This window comes from Ictalurus punctatus, chromosome 18, assembly GCF_001660625.3.
Source record: "Ictalurus punctatus breed USDA103 chromosome 18, Coco_2.0, whole genome shotgun sequence".
In the NCBI taxonomy this organism is placed as follows: domain Eukaryota; kingdom Metazoa; phylum Chordata; class Actinopteri; order Siluriformes; family Ictaluridae; genus Ictalurus; species Ictalurus punctatus.
In genome coordinates, this window is record NC_030433.2 from 10,863,069 (window position 1) to 10,881,129 (window position 18,061).

The 18,061-nt window shown below is 38.2% G+C and overlaps 1 protein-coding gene across 2 annotated transcripts in view; it reads left to right on the forward strand.

The window, feature by feature from the left end:
- The first annotated feature begins 1,206 nt into the window (after positions 1-1,206).
- Positions 1,207-18,061, forward strand: part of ssh2b (slingshot protein phosphatase 2b) — a 48,422-nt gene continuing 31,567 nt past the window's right edge. The window contains exons 1-2 of one of the 2 annotated variants that reach the window (XM_017492456.3): positions 1,207-1,426; positions 6,685-6,728. In XM_017492456.3, coding sequence (XP_017347945.1) covers positions 1,364-1,426; positions 6,685-6,728 — 107 coding nt within the window. In that variant the 5' untranslated portion in view covers positions 1,207-1,363. The remainder of the gene's footprint in view (positions 1,427-6,684; positions 6,729-18,061) is intronic. The other variant, XM_017492455.3, reaches the window with a different exon arrangement.

The window sequence follows — 18,061 nt, forward strand, 5'->3', positions numbered from 1 at the left end:
AAAGGTTCACATGTAAAACATGGTGTATTTGTTAAATAAGACTGTATGTATTTATTATTAAGAGTTACATGATGATCAGTTATTTTTTATTCTATTTATTTATTTATTTATTTTTGAGAATCTCTGAATTACAAATGGTTCACAAATATTTCTTGACTTTTAAAATCTTGGCTTATCTATCTTATTCTTATCTTCCTAAATTAAAATGTGTGCTAACATTGTTTTTAGCATCTATGTAGCTTAGAATATAATAATGTTGCTTTAATAATTTTAATAATAAGCATATTGTAAATGCATTCCTGCTTAGAAAGAGTTGCTCAGGATGGGTCGATAGACAGCTGAGTGTTCAGAGACAAACTGGTTGTGATTTCCGCTGTTAAAGTCAGAAAGACATTAAGTTAAATTTAGTGCTGTGACCAAAAGATTTATTTATTTGTTTGTTTATTGATGTATTTATTTATTTATTTATTTACATATTTACATGTATTTATTTATTTGTCTACCTATTTGTTTTCTTTTGGTGGATAGTCTACAGATGTACATTACTCATGCCAGGCAAGTATTTTGTAGCAGAGATGAATCATTCTTCAGTAATCATGGAGTCAACATTATATTGCCACTTTTGTTTTCTTTTAAAACAAAGAAAACATTTTTTTTTTCAAAGTTTTTTCTCAAAATGGAATCCCAGATTTTATCAATGACAGGATGACAGGGCAAGTCACTATCAACTACTATTAACTAAAATCATCTATGTGTTATAGCTATTGTATTTTAATTTAAAGTTTAATGTACTGCATTTTTGAATAATGAGAATGTTTAAAATTATGGCAGTGGAAACTTCCTACAAATAACTGTGTGTGTGTTTGTGTGTGTGTGTGTGTGTGTGTGTGTGTGTGTTTAGGAAGTTGTAAATCTCCTTATATAAACCTCAATGCGTCATGCAATACACAAGATATTGCGTATTTGCCTACTGTGCTTGATATTTGAATAGTCGGATCATATGTAGGGTCATAAGGGCATTTTTCATGATTTGTTGAATCTCCAGCTGAAAAAAACCCCAAAACAAAACTATACAGCCTAAAACAACTGATTAAAAAAAGGCATTCCTTGGTCATATACGTTCATTTTTTTTTATCTTCACGAGAAAACATGTTCACACTGGTTAGCTAGGCCACTGAGGTTTGACAGCTGGCGGCTGGGCGCATGCGCAGACCGTTCGCACAGAGGAAGCGACAGCGAGAGCAAGTAGCAACGGACTGACGAGCTGGATCCGCTCGCTCTAGCAGCTGATTTCTCTTTTGACACAATTATGTCCGTCTCGGCCTCACTAGTTTTCCTCAGGTATCCGTTTCCCGGAGCCTGAATGGCGTTGGTAACTGTCCAGAGGTCGCCTACTCCGAGCGCAACATCCAGCCCTTGCGTTTCGGTGAGTATTTTTAGTCTTTTCTGTCTTCTGTTTTAGCCCCGACACCTTCCATCGTGTCGGTAGTTTTTTTGGGTTCATTTCCGCCGTTTCCCTACAGTCCATTATGTCTGAGCAACACGCATGCGCAAAGAAAATATTGGTTTGAAATTGCATTGTTGCTATGAAGTAAAGCTTTACGGATCATTTGATAGCATTCTAATATATCTTATATATGATATATGTTTGTTGTAAGAACAGGTTGCATGCCAGAGAAACACTGGAGACGGTGTTACATCGATTAGAGGCGGTTTAATGTGTATCACACACACACACACACACACACATACATTTGCACCATTAAAATCCAGTTATTCTGTGATTGAGGTTTTAGAAATGTATTACGTAACGCATTTAGTAACGTGTTTTCAATAAAGCGTGTGTGTCTTTTAACACAGAATATGAATGACACAGGTTCTTTTGAAAGACCAGGCCTAGGCAGGCCTGTGTATTTTGTAAATAGCCCATAAAATAGGACAAACTGTGATGTTTTTAGCATATACGTGGAGCACCTAAGGAAAAGACCCACATACAGTAATGTGCGTAAAGAGAGGAAAAGCTCAACACACCAGACTGCTTAGAAAGGAAATAGCTGACATGTTGCCTGTACAGAGATGTCAGATAGCTGGTAGATTTGGTGTCATTAAGTTTGAGATATCAGTGTGGCCCACATTTCCTAATTAAAACTGAATGAGCACTTGGGTGAAGTTCTCAGACTAAATGGAAAACAGGGAGGTTATTCAAAATGCATGAATCCATACCTATTTCTGCCATTGTGTTGACCGTGTGTTTATCCTCACGACCATAAACACCCAAATCATGCTTCCCCAAAAAGCAAAATACAAATAAAACAAGAACGAGAACAAAAAAATAATAATCCAAGGAAACTGATTGTGCAAGCAAGAGGCCTGTTATTTTTATTCCATCTTTGTTTGATTGTTTTCATTTGTTTGTTTGTTTGTTAGTGTTTTAATGAGGTGATGGGTGGAGATCGCTATCAACTGCCATAGTTGTTTGATTTATTATTTATTATAGTTATAGAGTTGTACAAAATGCATGAGGCCATAGCTATTTCTGCCATAGTGTTGACGCCGAGTTTATCCTCATGAACATAAACACCCAATAAACACTCAAATCATGTTCCCCCAAAGAAATTTACAAATAAAACAAGAACTGATAAAAAAAAGGGCCTATCACTATGTTTTGTTTGCTTATTTGGTTGAGTGTTTTGTCCCTTGGTTGGTTTTTGTTTGTTTTACTTAGTTAGCTAGCTAGTTTGTTTGTTTGAGGCAATTGGTGGAGATTGCTCTCAGCTGCCAAAGTTGTAGTAGCTATTTAGTGTAGATATTAAAGTTATAACACAAATTACATGAAGTCAATACAATTTCTGAAATAGTGATGATGGTGTGTATGCTTCCCCAAAACATCAAAGGAGCAAACAAAATCTGACAACAACAACAAAAAAAACTAATTCAGGGAAACAGATTATGTAGGCAACAGGCTTGTCATTTTATTTTTGTTTGTGTTTGGGGTTTTTAGTTAGTTAGTTTAGTTTGTTAGTTTTTGTTTGTTTGTTTGTTTGTTTTAGTTAGTTAGCTTGTGTCATTGATGGATATTGATGTCAGCTGCCAAATATGTTATAATATTTACATATATAATATAATATATATAATATATATATATATTTATATATATTATATATAATATGGTGTGTCATTTTATTTTTATGTTTGTGTGGGGTTTTTTTTTTGTTTGATGCATATGTTTGTTTGTTTCTTTTTTCTTTCTTTCTTTCTTTCTTACTTTCATGCAGTGGTTGATGGAGCTCACTATTAGCTGCCAAAGTTGTTATAACTATTTAATTATATTATGGTAATGAGTTTATACAAATGTATGCATCCATAGCAGTTTCTGCCCTAGTGTTGATGGGGAGTTTATCATCACAACCATAAACACCGAAACCATGTCCACTACCCCCCCCCCCCCCCCCCCCAAAAAAAAAAAAAAAAAAAAAAACCACAAATAAACCAAAAACTGATAACAAACAAATCTAATTAAACATATTGTGTCGGCAAGGGAAGTGTAATTGTATTTTTTGTTTGTTTGTTTGTTTGTTTCTTTCTTTCTTTCTTTTTATGGGGTGATTGGTGGAGATCGCTATCATGCACAAAAGTTGTTATAATTGTTTAGTTATTATAGTTACAAGCCTAACTGATTGTTTTTTTTTAACTGAAAGATTTTGTCCAAGCTCAATACCTTGAAACAAGTATAAACAACATCAACTTTAACACTAATTATAATAAAATTGAGAAATGTGATGTCAGTATGATAAAGAATGTGTACATTTTAACACAGTGTAACTGGTTGGCGTTCTGTGAGTGGACAATTCAGGAACGATAAACTCAAATGGCTCAAATAAACTGTATAGATTGTACATATTTCAGTAGTGTTCTTACACTGGAAGTAATATTTTTCACATGGAGCGCAAATGTATTTCAGAATGACCGTAAAGCTTTATAGACTGCTACAGCAACTGACCATATTTCTGTCCAATCCATCCAGGCAGGGTTGTGATGTTAGTGAGATGTTTGATTGTGAGATTGTCTTTCAGATTTGTTGCGTAAGGCTCAGCATTACTTTTCCTGACTTACCTATATACCAAGACTGGAATAAAAGTCTACTTTGCCCTCACTTTGGCCCAACCCTGGAAATGCGACATGATCTTTGCCTCATGTGCTGAATATGAATAATAAGCAGTACTGAACCAATAAACTTAAAAAAAACAAACCAAAAAAAAACAAACAAAAAAAAAACAAACTTTTATTACAGTCAGCATTGTTACATTCGACACTTTCTGCTTTTTCCTGCACAAAACCAGAAGAACATTTTGGGGCATTGACTAATCCCAGAGTTGGTCTAAATTTTAATAATGCAAAATGCTAGGATTAGTATAAAACACACACATTGGAATAAAATGACTGCAGTGAAGATTAATTTTAAAGGTTGGCCAATTTCCATAATGCAAAGCGCTAGGCTAAGTCTGGCAGTGCATGGTGCAAGAGGCAAATACATACCAAACATTTGTTCTTTCAGCAGCAAGGTACATATGGATTGATATACTCAACAGACAGCATTCCAGTATGGGCGGGAGTCGGGGTTGTAAGGTGGTATTAGTGTTAATGCTACTGTAATAGTCTCTCATCTACAGGGTGTCCCAAAAGTGTCCATACATAGGGGAAATGAACACTTTAGCAAAATGTCTTCCAAATTTTTTTCATACTTATTTTATATATATATATATATATATATATATATATATATATATATATATATATATATATATATATATATATATACATATATATATATGTATACATATATTCAGACAATCTTTAAGAACTCCTTTAACAAAAGTAGAATGTATTGAAATCATTCTCATGGCTGGATCGGGAAGCTGTCAAGGTTGTGATGGACTTTAACAGGAAACATGGCAAGCACATCACACACGACACTGTCACCAAACTTATTAACAAAGTCTGGAAATGTTGTGGACCAACCAAGAAGTCAATGTCCACGAACATCCACTGACGAACGCATAACCGACATGCTTCTGATAAACATAGTCCCCTAAGTATGGAGGCTTTTGAGACAATTATCTGGTTCCTATTAATTTGTTGGTTGTTATTTAGAGCTTCATAAATCTGTATGTGAGCATTGGATGATGTAAATCACAGTATTTGTCAACCAACATTTAATTTTCAAATTATACTAAAAGCTAGTAATAAAAGAGAGTGAATATTTGCCCTCCAATCATGTGTAACATTTATAAGCCAAAGGTTTTCACTAATATCCAAGTTTTGATTTCTTAGTCCATTGTACTGGGTGAGTGTAACAGACAAATCTCTTAAGTGTTTAGTATTAAAACAGCAAATAAGCCCAGTTGATTGGAGATATTGATTGATCAAATTCCCTTAATCCCCTGTTCCTAAGACTGCGTGATATAGACAACGTAGGAATTATACCGTGAAAGATTTGATGTTGTGAAAGCATTTATTTGAATTGTTTTATTATAATTGGTTGAGATACATACATTAAATGTCAAGTAATAACAATATGCTGCTAAAACTGATGTATATACAGTATGTCAGCATTGACATTTGCTATAGCAAATGTCTACTGTCGACAGATAAATTTGCTATAAATAAAGTTTACAAATCTTTCTGGGTCCTACATCCAGGAAAGTTGGTTTATCTCTGAAGTTGTTTGTGTAATCTATGTTTACACCCTGAACTCTGAATTCAATCCAGTTATGAGTGACAAGTTCAGCCACTTCCTGCTGTTGTCTATTTTCTGAACATTATACATGCATTTGGATAATTCTGTGTGTGTCTGTCTGAGTCCGAGTGCGTGTCTGTACCTGAGACAAATGTTTCCCACTCGGTTTAACATATGAAGAGTGCAGGAGATGAGCCGCAAGCTCTCTGGCTCAATGTGACATCACCCTTTCAGGTGCAGACTCTCTGGCCATCCCACATGACTTTGGATGCAAATAGGGCTTCATGCAAAGCAGAGCTACAATGAGCTTTGAAAGGTTTTTCATGGTTTGGAAATCAGCCAGGAAGTCTGCGTCCTTTATTTCTATATACAGCAAAAGCATACGAGGAAAGCTTTCTTGTCTTGTTAAAAAAAAAAAGAGCAGACAATAGTCACGAGTAATTAGTGTTCACGTGATAGTCATAAGTCATAAAATTTCAGATATGTGATCTGAACGATGAACAAATCTGTTTCCTGTTTATTACATTTACATCAAAATATGGTTTTATCGATTTTATAACTTGAATTAGTTCAAGAAATAAAAATATATTTAAAAAAAAATGTTTTTATAGGGGGTAGTTGGTAAATTGTTGCCATATGACAACAATATGCAATAGTGGAAAGTATCATATAGTCAAAAATAGCACAAAATGTATTGCCATTTTTTTGTTATGTCAAAGTTTTTTTGTTATGTTAAAGACCCCTTCCATTTACATAAGAAAAGAGTAGTTTTGTATTATTACCGATCAACAAATTGGAGATAAATTAATTGTTGCCATATGGCAACACATGTAGTAAAGAGTTAAAGACGAGTGCTTCCCCTAGGTGTTTTAGTTAAAGGCACTGATTTTAATATTATTAACCAAATGTCTGGTTTTATTTTAATTGCTGTTTCCTTTTTCAATCAGGAGTCTGGCAGCGGGGAGGACGATCGCCGATCGCAGCCCAGAAGGTACAAACTTCTTTGCCAGCTATTTTCCCCCAGATGTACCTAATAATTATATATAGAACTGCCATGAATAGAAAGTTCTCCTTCTACAAGTACCTGATGCATTGCATTGTGTTGCATTTTAACTTCCTGAACCATAGTTTTTATGATCCAGGTTTCTGACTGGATAATGTGACCCATATCAAAAACCTTCTCAGTAGAACATGAAGATTTTGCAAAAGAGAAAAAAGAATTAATAATATCTTAAGAAATCAGGTCCTGAGTCTACAACACTGCTTTTTTGACTCAGGAAGGAGCCTGGTTTGATGTTGTTGTCTGGGTGTGTTCTTGTGCCACCAGGCATCAGACTTCTTTCCTGAGCTGCAGAGGTGTCCACAGCAAGTCTGTTTGTTTATGACATCACCTTTTGGTGCATTATGCTCGATGTATTATGTTTGAGCATCTGTATTGTGTTTTGTTGACATCACACTTCAGTGCTTCCCTTCTGTATCGCCTTATACTGAGCAAGCGAGTCCAACTAGTCTCTGCCTTTACTCAGGTTTCCTCAGACTGGCGTTAATTGAGAATTTCCTACGCCATGTCGTTTACGTATAACAAATGGTTCAGTGTTGTACCATTCATTCATTGCAGTGCAGTTCTCTTGTTGAGAAATCAGTTTTAGGCAACCTAAGTGAGACGCTATGTGTTTGAAAGGAAAAATTTTTAGATATAGTGCCATCTGTAATGTGTATGTGATTAGTACTGGTGTATACCTGACAAGTTTCTCTATTATTTATTATTGACAAATCAATAAATGAATTTTTGATATTGCTCTTAGCAGATCTGGAAATTTGAGCGGAATGAATAGATTTTTCTAAAATTCTATATCGTGAAACAGTCAATAAATAAAGCAAAGTGCATCAAACAATAATCAATATAGAGGAGTAGATATTTTATTAGGGCACATCTGATTTTTTTTTTTTTACATTTACTGAGAAGTAAATCTTCTGTAAGTGCTTTATCCTGGTCAGGGTCATGGTGGATCCCTGGGAACACTGGGTGTAAGACATGAGAATTCACCCCAATTTTGCTGCAGGTAATTGTACATTCGAAGAAATCTCCTAACTCTGAATTTCCATCTACAAAAATGCCTCCTCAATTCGGAATTCCTACTTGAGAATGAACGACATTATGACAACATGGCCGCTCAGACTTTCAACAGTAAATAAAATATCACGTCACTACTTTAAAAGAGTTTATAGTAGATTTTAAATAGAATCAACAAACACAGACACATTAATTAGTTACATTTTTAACACTGATCACACAGTTCATAGTTATGAGAATGTAAATACACCATAAACTCATGTTCAGTAATGCTAGGTGGCTAGCTTGTTGCTAACAAAGCATATGCTATCATAAAGGCGACCACATTTTTTTCCCCACATTGTAACTCGAATGTGTCAAGCTCGAAAATCAGCATAGTTCAGATTTCCCACTTCGGAGTTAACCCAAGAGAATTTGATTACTGTGTTTTTCCTGGCGGGTTTCGAAAGCGTCCTTGGTTCAGTGACCTCAGCATCAGATATTTGAATATTTTCTTTTGTCCTTTTCTTGAATATCACTACAATGTGTTTCTTTCCTGTACTGATTCTTCAACACACCAACCAGTTCTTCATCCACAGAAGAAAAAGCTTAGATAGTTTTTCAACGCTTCCTCCATTTCTCAGAAGTTATTTAGAGATTAAATTGAGGGATTAAGTTAAAATATTTCCTGCACCTCTGTGTCCTTGTCTGCATCTAGACATCATTTCGTGACTGTTAATATCATTTGAAAATTATATTGAAGCTTAAGATTTTGATATAACAGCAACGGTAACTTTGGCTCACACCGTTTTCTTCTCTTTCCATACACTTGCAATTTGTAACCTGCAAACTTTTTTTTGTATACATTTTATACATATGTGGCGTAAAGGTTTTCTTGAGTGGTCACTAGGTAAGGGGCAACAGTGTAGTGAGTGTTGCTTCTTTTGCTACTCCACCCAGAGGACATACTCAGAGATGTAAATACATTCCTGTACAACTTTACATAGGAAAAGGCCACATGTACGCATGTTCTCTTTACTGTATGATTTTCTCATCTTCAAAATGTATTTTGCTAATTGTGGCATATATTAAATATGTACTATATAGATGATGTGTAAACCAGATATCAGAAGACTAAAGTGTACGTAGGAGGTAGTGGATTGAAACAATAACAGTGACAGCACAACTGATAAGGTAAATATAGAATGATTTGTGTACAATTTAGAGTGAGTGCAATTAAACATGTACAGTACATATATAATACCCTAGGCTGCACCCTCTAATTTAAGCCTAAGATAAAATATATACCTACACGGAATATAACAAAACTTAAATAAAATAAAATCACATCCAGAATTAAAATGTCTTTTTCAATGTTTCTGCAATTTCTTTTACTCTGAATGAAAGGCACTCTTGAGTATTTTCAGTTGTAGTCCTTTGCAGAAAAAAACTAAATAATATAAAATAAAAATACCGTCCTTCAAGACACAGTGGTTCTGGTTGTGTGGCTCGCCATCAAACAAGTTTCACGTTGGATAAAACTGTACACTGAAGTTCCTCAGCACTCCAACTGGCAGTAGTACTGTTTCGACCTTTGGTTTCACTCTTTCAACCGGTTATTTATAAAATATAATTATAATTTAGTTTTTTTTCTCTTTCTTCTGTCTCCTTTTCTCTCCTCGCTTTGGCTGTGTGTGCCGTCCGTAAAAAAAAACTCTCCCGCTGTCACCTGTCAATCAAGGCCGGATCTACGTGTATAACGGTGTTAATTGGTCAAAATTATCTACATGAAACATTTTAACTGGTTCAAATAACGTATTTGAAAGTATAGTGGTTTACATTCTTATTTATTTTTAATGAATCTATATTGTTTTAAATTTGGTTTAAAATATTTATTTATATACATTTTCTAGTGGGCTACACAATGTTAACAAAATGTCAGTAATGATGTCATTTGTTCAGTGTCACATTTTCAGAAGTAATACATTTGGGAAAGTATTAGCTCACTGGTTGCTGCAGCTGTGGGACCTGGAGCAAGGCCCTTAACCCTGAACTGCTCAGTTGTATAAATAATTTGATTAATGTAAGTCACCCTGGATAAGGGTGTCTGCTAAATGCCATTAATTTAAATTTGGAAGTATTTTACTTCACAAACCTTAATTAAGTGCTTCAGAAATGACCGTATGTCCAGATCTCTGTATATGTTGTCTTCTTAGACTGTAGGAATTGCATTGTAGTAATGCAGGGAAGATATTTAATGAATAGAGGTCAACCGATAGTGGATTTTACCGATAACTAAGTTGGGCTGTACCTGCCGATAACCTGATTAATCAACCGATAGTTTTTAAAATTGATACTGAATGAAAACATAACACTCAAAGTAAAATAGTGTTGAACTTTATTACAAAAATAAACAGTACTGTTTATGTTACTGTTCATGGTACTGTTTGTACCATGAAAATGTACTGTACTTTTTAAAATGAAATAAATATAAATATTACTATATTAATTATTAATAAATATTAAAGTAAATAAAGATACATCCAAACACTCCAAATAACAAATCAAAATAGAGACATCCAATATCAGGTTATCAGTCATTTCACAAGTGCAGATGATCTCACAGGCCCACCACAAAAAAAAAAACATGACCAGCATGCGCTCTGTATTTTAACTCTGTGTTGTGCAAATTGATGTTCAAACAGTGCAATTGCATTACATGCATAATTAATTAACTAATAAATTAATTAATGCTGATATTGCACATTTCCACAATGTACACCATCACGTGATGCATCATGACAGGATGTATTGTTAAATGCCTAATAAACATGTATGAATGTGGAATCACGGTCACCTCAAATAATCATGAGTAGCTTATAATAATTCTGATTAATTTCGGCAACTACATAATTATAAATTGTGACAAGTCTACCAGAAATAACTGCAACAACTGGAAAAAGGGAATATGCAGCATGACAGTGAGTAAAACCATGAACGATATAATCCAACTAATCAAAGATGGCTAACTATATGTAAACATGAGGAATGCAGGTCGTGACCTCTAATGGTACCTGCATTACCCAAAAGAAAACACGTACACAGATATATATTGAAGGCACAGAAGTGAACAACATTCTGCATCGAAATTAATGAAGTGCACTAGGAACTTTATTTGAAATGTTGACACAGAATCTGTCACATGAGTGTGACTTCGGGATAAACGTAGTTCAATTTAGTTAATTTTTCACTCAGCAGAACAATTACTGGAGAGCAAGCTAGTGTTTTAGGGCACATACATACATTCCTTTTTCCTTTCTAAACCATGACAACACATTTAAAAAGTTTAGACTCTATGGTTAATTGTGTAGAATAAGTATTTTATATTCTGCATTTTACAATTTTGCTAAAACACAATTGTATAGGACGCCTTTGTATGCTGTAGCATTACAATTTTCCTTCACTTGAACTAAGAGCCCCAAACCTTTTCCAGCATGACAATGCACCTGTGCACAAAGCGAGCTCCATGAAGACATGGTTTGCCAATGATGGAGTGGAAAAAATCGAGTGGCCTGCACAGAGCCCTGACCTCAACCCCCTGAACACCTCTAGGATGAACTGGAACACTGACTGCACCCCAGTTCTCCTCGTCCGACATCAGTGCCTGATCTCATTAATGCTTTTGTGGCTGAATGAACACTAACCTCCACAGCCATGCTCCAAAATCTAGTGGAAAGCCTTCCCAGAAGAGTGGAGCTTATTATAAAAGCAAAGGGGATGTTCAACAAGCTCATATGATTGTCATGGTCAGGTGTGCACAAACTTTTGGTCATGTAGTGTACATGAGCTAATGAGAGTCGTTAGTTAAATAATCCAGTAAATAATGGTTCTATTAAAGGTACAGTTAAAGAGAGATCAGTCCTGCTGGATAATATTTTATGTGTGGTGATCAGATGTTGTGTTAAGTCCCGTGTGATAAGTTGTGGTGTTATCAGGAGCTTGTTTATGGTCATGTTCAGGCCTGTGTCAGTGTGTGTGTGTGGGTGTATTTACACACTGTATTTACTGCTGATGCTGTGAGCAGCCATGTTGATTTGACGTCGCTTGCTAAACTTGGAGTTGATCAGACCACCCCGAGTTCCCAATTAGGAATTTTGAGTTGACACTACAGACAGTTTAGAGATGCCAATCAGGCAAACATGCTAACCACTAAGCCACTGGGCCCCCCTTAATAATCTTCTCTGTTGTTTTTATTCATTTCTTTTACAAATGATTATTACCAATATTGCTCTAACCATGACAATGGATTTTGTGTGCTACTATTTCGAAATGTTGCTCATTCAAACAAGCCAAATTTAGGAGTGCATCTGCTATTTTTGTTTGTTTGTTTGTTGTTTGTTGTTTTTTGCTACCTTGACAAGCTGCACGAGCATAGGAGTTCAGCAATAAAACATTCAGCAATACAAATTTCTCCATGCATTTACTTCCACTATTTCCTCAACAGCAGGTGAGGAAACACAAAAATATGCTGAAACATTTATTAAATACGGATTTACAAGCATGACAATAAATAATGAGGAGAAATTAACATGCCTCACATGTGGCAGAGCTCTTACTCTCATTAAGTAAGAAGTATAAGAGGAATAACACACTTCGGGATTGTAACAGTGACTGTATTTCGTGTCGGGGCGTATCACACAACACCGGCATGGATTATTTTTGTTAACATTGTGTTTTGTGTTATTTATTACGTATCGTTTGAAGCTGCACGTGACAGCTGAAATGAGTTGTGCCCTTTCAAACACACATCCTGACTTCACTTTTATAAAGCTGTGTGTCATGTGATCGTGGAAAAGGGACTGAAACTATGTTTCCCATCAGCCACTGCACCATGTCACATGTCTCTTTCACCTGATTAACGTTTGGCTCATTAGCACTTATGATATAGTCATATATCATATAGTCACGTTCTGCACTGCACAGGTTGTCTTGCATTTCTTTGGTTTATCCTTCGGTCTCACGGCATTCTTGTCCTGGTTCTGTAAGTCTTGTTTTAGTTTTGTTTGTACTTCATTAAAATGTTTGAACTTGGATTTTGCAATTACATCCGTCCTTACCTCCGTGATGTGACTCTGTGTCAGGAAATTAGTTCAAGGAATATTCTTTTGGGTTTTAGTTACTTAGGTTTAGAGCTGCAACAACTAATTTCATAAAATCAATAGTAATCGATTATGAACATCCTTGTCAACGAATCTCATTATCAATTAGTTGGTCTGCGCGCTGCACGGGGCATGTTACTTATTAGGTTACGTCTCTTCCAAAAACATGCTTCGGAGAGTAAATGCTAAAGTTGTGTCCCAAATGACGTACTTACAATTATGCGATTTACTTACAATATGCACTGTGTACTCTACCATCTAGTGTATGAATTTTAGAAAGGTAATATCATCTCAAATGGAACACTAGTGGTTTTTTAGTAACTGGAAATATAAGCCGCTTCCTAGTCAGTGGTGCATGACGTCATACTCACGTAATGTGACGCCGCTAGCTTTAGCCTAATACCAAGAGTCACCGACAGTGACATTCTTCAGTTTACTGTGCAACCTCCAAGTCCTCTAAGGCAGGGAAGCATTTTATATTAAACACCGCAGAGATCAAACTTTATAAAGCGGAGTTTGTGTAGCACGGAAGCATGACAGTGATGCTGTCGTGAGTTGCTTAAAAGGTTTAATTTAATTTAAGTTTATTGTCATTATATGTTGTATCAGTGTAAATTCTGTAGTTTATTATAAGGGAAGTGATATGTTAGTAACGAGGTCACGTTGCTCCTCACGTGCGGTTTAAACGCCGTGATACATACATACATACGTATTTTTTTATGTATGTGTGTGTATGTATATATGTATTTATGCATTATTTTTTATGGATGCACAAAAAGCACAGAATTAAACTGCAGTTCTAAATTAATAATATATATTCTGATGTGTGTCTTTGTATTGGGTGTCACTTTTCGTGACGCAACGGAGATATGACGGATGCAAGTGCAGCAGGAACAGTTTTATTTAAGAGACACAGGCAGGTAAATCCAAAACGTAATCCAATAACGTAATCCAGAAACATGCAAAAGGTCAGACGATCGGCAAACAGGCATACACGGGACAAGGCAGGAATCAAGGTCGCGGTCACGGGATACAGGGTCGATATACCAAACATGAAACATAAACAATCGCAAGAGACTGGGAGCGGAGAAACCAGCGTGAACTAAACAAACGGATCTTGACTATGACTATGACAAGGAATCTAAACTAAGTATCTAATCTATCCAATATTCTGCGCTGTGTGCTGGGAGGCGCGCAGTATATATACAAACATAATCAGCCTCGTAATGGCTGACGGCTGAGGGCAATTCAGACACACGTGAAACAATATCCAATGACAGAACAGGGAGGAGACATAACAAAACATAACAAATGCACATGTCCAAATGTCACGATTGTCAACAACGAAAAAGCAGGTGCTCACGCACCCTGGTCGGCAGCGTGCACTCACATGTTCTGCAGCACGCTGCTTAAAGGGGAATTCGTGATAGAACCCCTCCCCAAGGGCAGTCCTCCCGTAGTGCCATGAAACATCCATCTCCATTGGTGGCCCCGGCCCCCTGGGCAAAATGTCCCAAGCAAAACCAGGAGACCGCACAGCGTTCTTAACGAAACAAAAAAACAGAGCGACATTCTCAGCATAGCAGGAAAGCAGAGTGACGTCCTCGGCTGAACAGGAAATCGGAGCGACGTCCTCGGCTGAACAGGAAATCGGAGCGACGTCCTCGGCCGAACAGGAAATCGGAGCGAAGTCCTCGGCTGAACAGGAAAGCGGAGCAACGTCCTCGACGGAGCAAGGAAACAGAGCGACGTACTCAGCAGTGCAGGAAAGCATAGTGATGCCCTCAGCAGAACAGGAAAGCTGAGCGACGTCCTCAGCGTTGCAGGAAAGCAGAGCGACATTCACAGCAGAGCAGGAAAGCGGAGAGACGTCCTCGGCGGTGCATGAAGGCATAGCGACGTCCTCGGCGGAACAGGAAAGCAGAGGGGTGTCCTCGGCGGAACAGGAAAGCAGAGGGGCGTCCTCAGCGGTGCAGGAAAGCAGAGTGACATCCTCGGCTGAGCAGGGAAACAGAGCGACGTATTCAGCAGTGCAGGAAAGCGGAGAAACGTCCTCGGCTGAACAGGAAAGCAGAGCGACGTACTCAGCAGAGCCTGCAGGCTGAACTTGGTTGTCTGTTTCAGCAAACTCGGGTGTGAGCAGAACTTGGTCGAACATATTTTCTGACTCTGGCGTGAGCATAACTTGATTGGTCAGGTCAGCAGACGTGGACATGAGCAGAGATTGGTTGTCCGTGCCAACAGACACTTGGTTGGTCAGGTCAGCAGACTTGGACATGAGCAGAGCTTGGTCATCCGTGATAGCTGACTTGGGCGTGAGCAGAACTTCTTCGGCCGTGTCAGCAGACCTGGGGTTGAGCAGAACTTGGTTGGCCGTGTCAGTAGACTTGGGCTTGAGCAGAACTTGGTCGGTCATGTCGGCAGACTTGGACATGAGCAGGGCTTGGTTGTCCGTGTTAACAGACATTTTGGACAGTAACTGGGCTTTACAGTGGATCTTTGGAGCTGAGCCCCCCTCCTGAACCTCAGGCTGGAGCTCTGGTACTGGGGCCTCCCTGTTGACCTCTAGCTGGAGCTCGGCAGGTGAGCCAACCTTGTGGGTCTCAGGTTCGAGCTCTGAGGTCGCCAGGTTAACCTCCAGCTGGGGGTCTGATGCTGGGGCCTCCCTGTTGACCTCTAGCTGGAGCTCGGCAGGTGAGTCTACCTCGTGGGTCTCAGGTTCGAGCTCTGACGTCGCCAGGTTAACCTCCGGCTGGGGCTCTGATGCTGGGGCCTCCCTATTGACCTCTAGCTGGAGCTCGGCAGGTGAGCCCACCTCGTGGGTCTCAGGTTCGAGCTCTGAGGTCGCCAGGTTAACCTCCGGCTGGAGCTCTGCATGAGCTTGCCTGTAGTAGTGGGTAAACAGCAGGGCAGGATTGCCTGCCGGATTTAGCCCCCGCCAAAAGTTGCTCTAGCTCGACCCTCGCTTCCGGACTCCCGAACCGCATCATGAACTCCCCCACAAACTGTTCTACACTGTCCAGGTTCCTACAGTGGTTATCCAGTAGGAGCTGCACCCACTGACGGGCCGGTCCAAAGAACCGGGACCACGTGAAACGGAGCCATTGCTTCTCCAATGGCTTAGGGTCTAATAGGCTGGAGAAATAGAACTGACGGTCTTCTAGAAAATATTCCAGGGAACCGAAAAATCCGTGAAATGGATCAAGAAGCTCCATAAATGACCCTTGTGGGAATTGGACTGAGTCCGTAGCGGGGACAGTTGGCGTCGACTTCCAGGTTCTGCGTTTTCTGCGTTCTCCTGCTGCATCCATGTTTGGGCGGAATATACTGTCACGACTTGTGATGTAAGGAAGGTAGGACGGATGCAAGTGCAGTAGAAACAGTTTTATTTAAGAGAGACACAGGCAGGTTAATCCAAATCATGATCCAAAAACGTAATCCAGAACATGCAAGAGGTCAGGCGATCGGCAAACAGGCATAAACGGGGCAAGTCAGGAAGCTATGTCGTGGTCACGGAAAACAGGGTCGAGATACAAAACATGAAACATAAGCTATGACTATGAACTGGGAGTGGAGAAACCAGCGTGAACTAAACAAACGAATCTTGACTATGACTATGACAAGGAATCTAAACTAAGTATCTAATGTATCCAATATTCTGCGCTGTGTGCTGGGAGGCGCGCAGTATATATACAAACATAATCAGCTTTGTAATGGCTGACGGCTGAGGGCAATTCAGACACACGTGAAACAATAGCCAATGACAGAACAGGGAGGAGACGTAACAAAACATAACAAATGCACATGTCCAAATGTCACGATTGTCAACAACGAAAAAGCAGGTGCTCGCGCACCCTGCTTGGCAGCGTGCGCTCACATGCTCTGCAGCACGCTGCTTAAAGGGGAAGTCGTGACATTGGGTTCTTTTCAGTCTTATATAATCGGACAAACATTTGTGTAAAGTTTTAGTCTGAAGTTTATATTTGTAACACTCAGTTTGTGGATTTTATTTTAAATAAACGAAAAAATGGCACCGAAAGTTTGCCCCCATCTGAATAATCGGAATAAATAAATAAATAATTGTCCAACTAATCGATTATGAAAATAATCGTTAGTTGCCGACCTACTTAGGTTACACATATGTTACTGCCTTACAATAAAATGTTCACATGTTACATGTGCTAAATTATAAATCTGGAATATAAAAATTTACAGTGGTCTAGGTTTGGGAGCTCAGAAAATTCGTAATGTCCATTGACCAAAAAGACTGGGAAGCCATGAGTTAGATTTTTATTGAGTGGAAAAGTTTGAATCTTCCATGGTTTCTAGGTGACAAAATGGAAACTGACGCTCTATTTTACAACCCCAATTCTGAAAAGGTGAGACAGTATAAAAAATGCTAATAAAAACAAAGAGGATTGATTTGTAAAAGTATTTACATTAAAAATATATGGTATTTGATGTTTTGCTTAATCACCTACACAGTTTTTAAAGATAAATGTTTATATTGAAATTAATGCATGCAACACATTCCAAAAAAGTTTGAACTGGGGTAATTTAGGACTAATAGTGATGTGACAAGTTGAAATAAGAAGGTGATGTGAAACAGGTATAGCAATCGTCTAATCATAGTATATAAGGAGCCTCCAAAAAAAGGCCTAGTTTTAAAAGAGCAAGGATGGGTCGAGGCTCACAAAACTGCCAACAGATGCGTCGGCGAATAATCCAACACCTTGAGAACAACATTCCCCAAAGACAAATCGGTAGGATTGTTGTTATTTCACTTTCTACAGTGCACAATATAATTAAAAAATTCAAGGACTCTGGTCAAATCTCTGTGCATAATGGGCAAAGCCGAAACCACTTCTGAATGTGTGTGTGATCTCCGATCCCTCAAACGTCTTAAAAACTGTCATGCGTCTGTAATGGATATCCTGACATGGGCTCGGGAATACTTTGGTAAACGTTTGTCAGTCAACAACATTCGCCACTGCATCCACAGATGCAAGTTAAGGCTTTACTATGCAAAGGAGAAGCCATACATCAACACTGCCCAGATGTTCCGCCCACTTCTCTGGGCTTGGTCTCATCTGAGAGGGCAAGTAACACAGT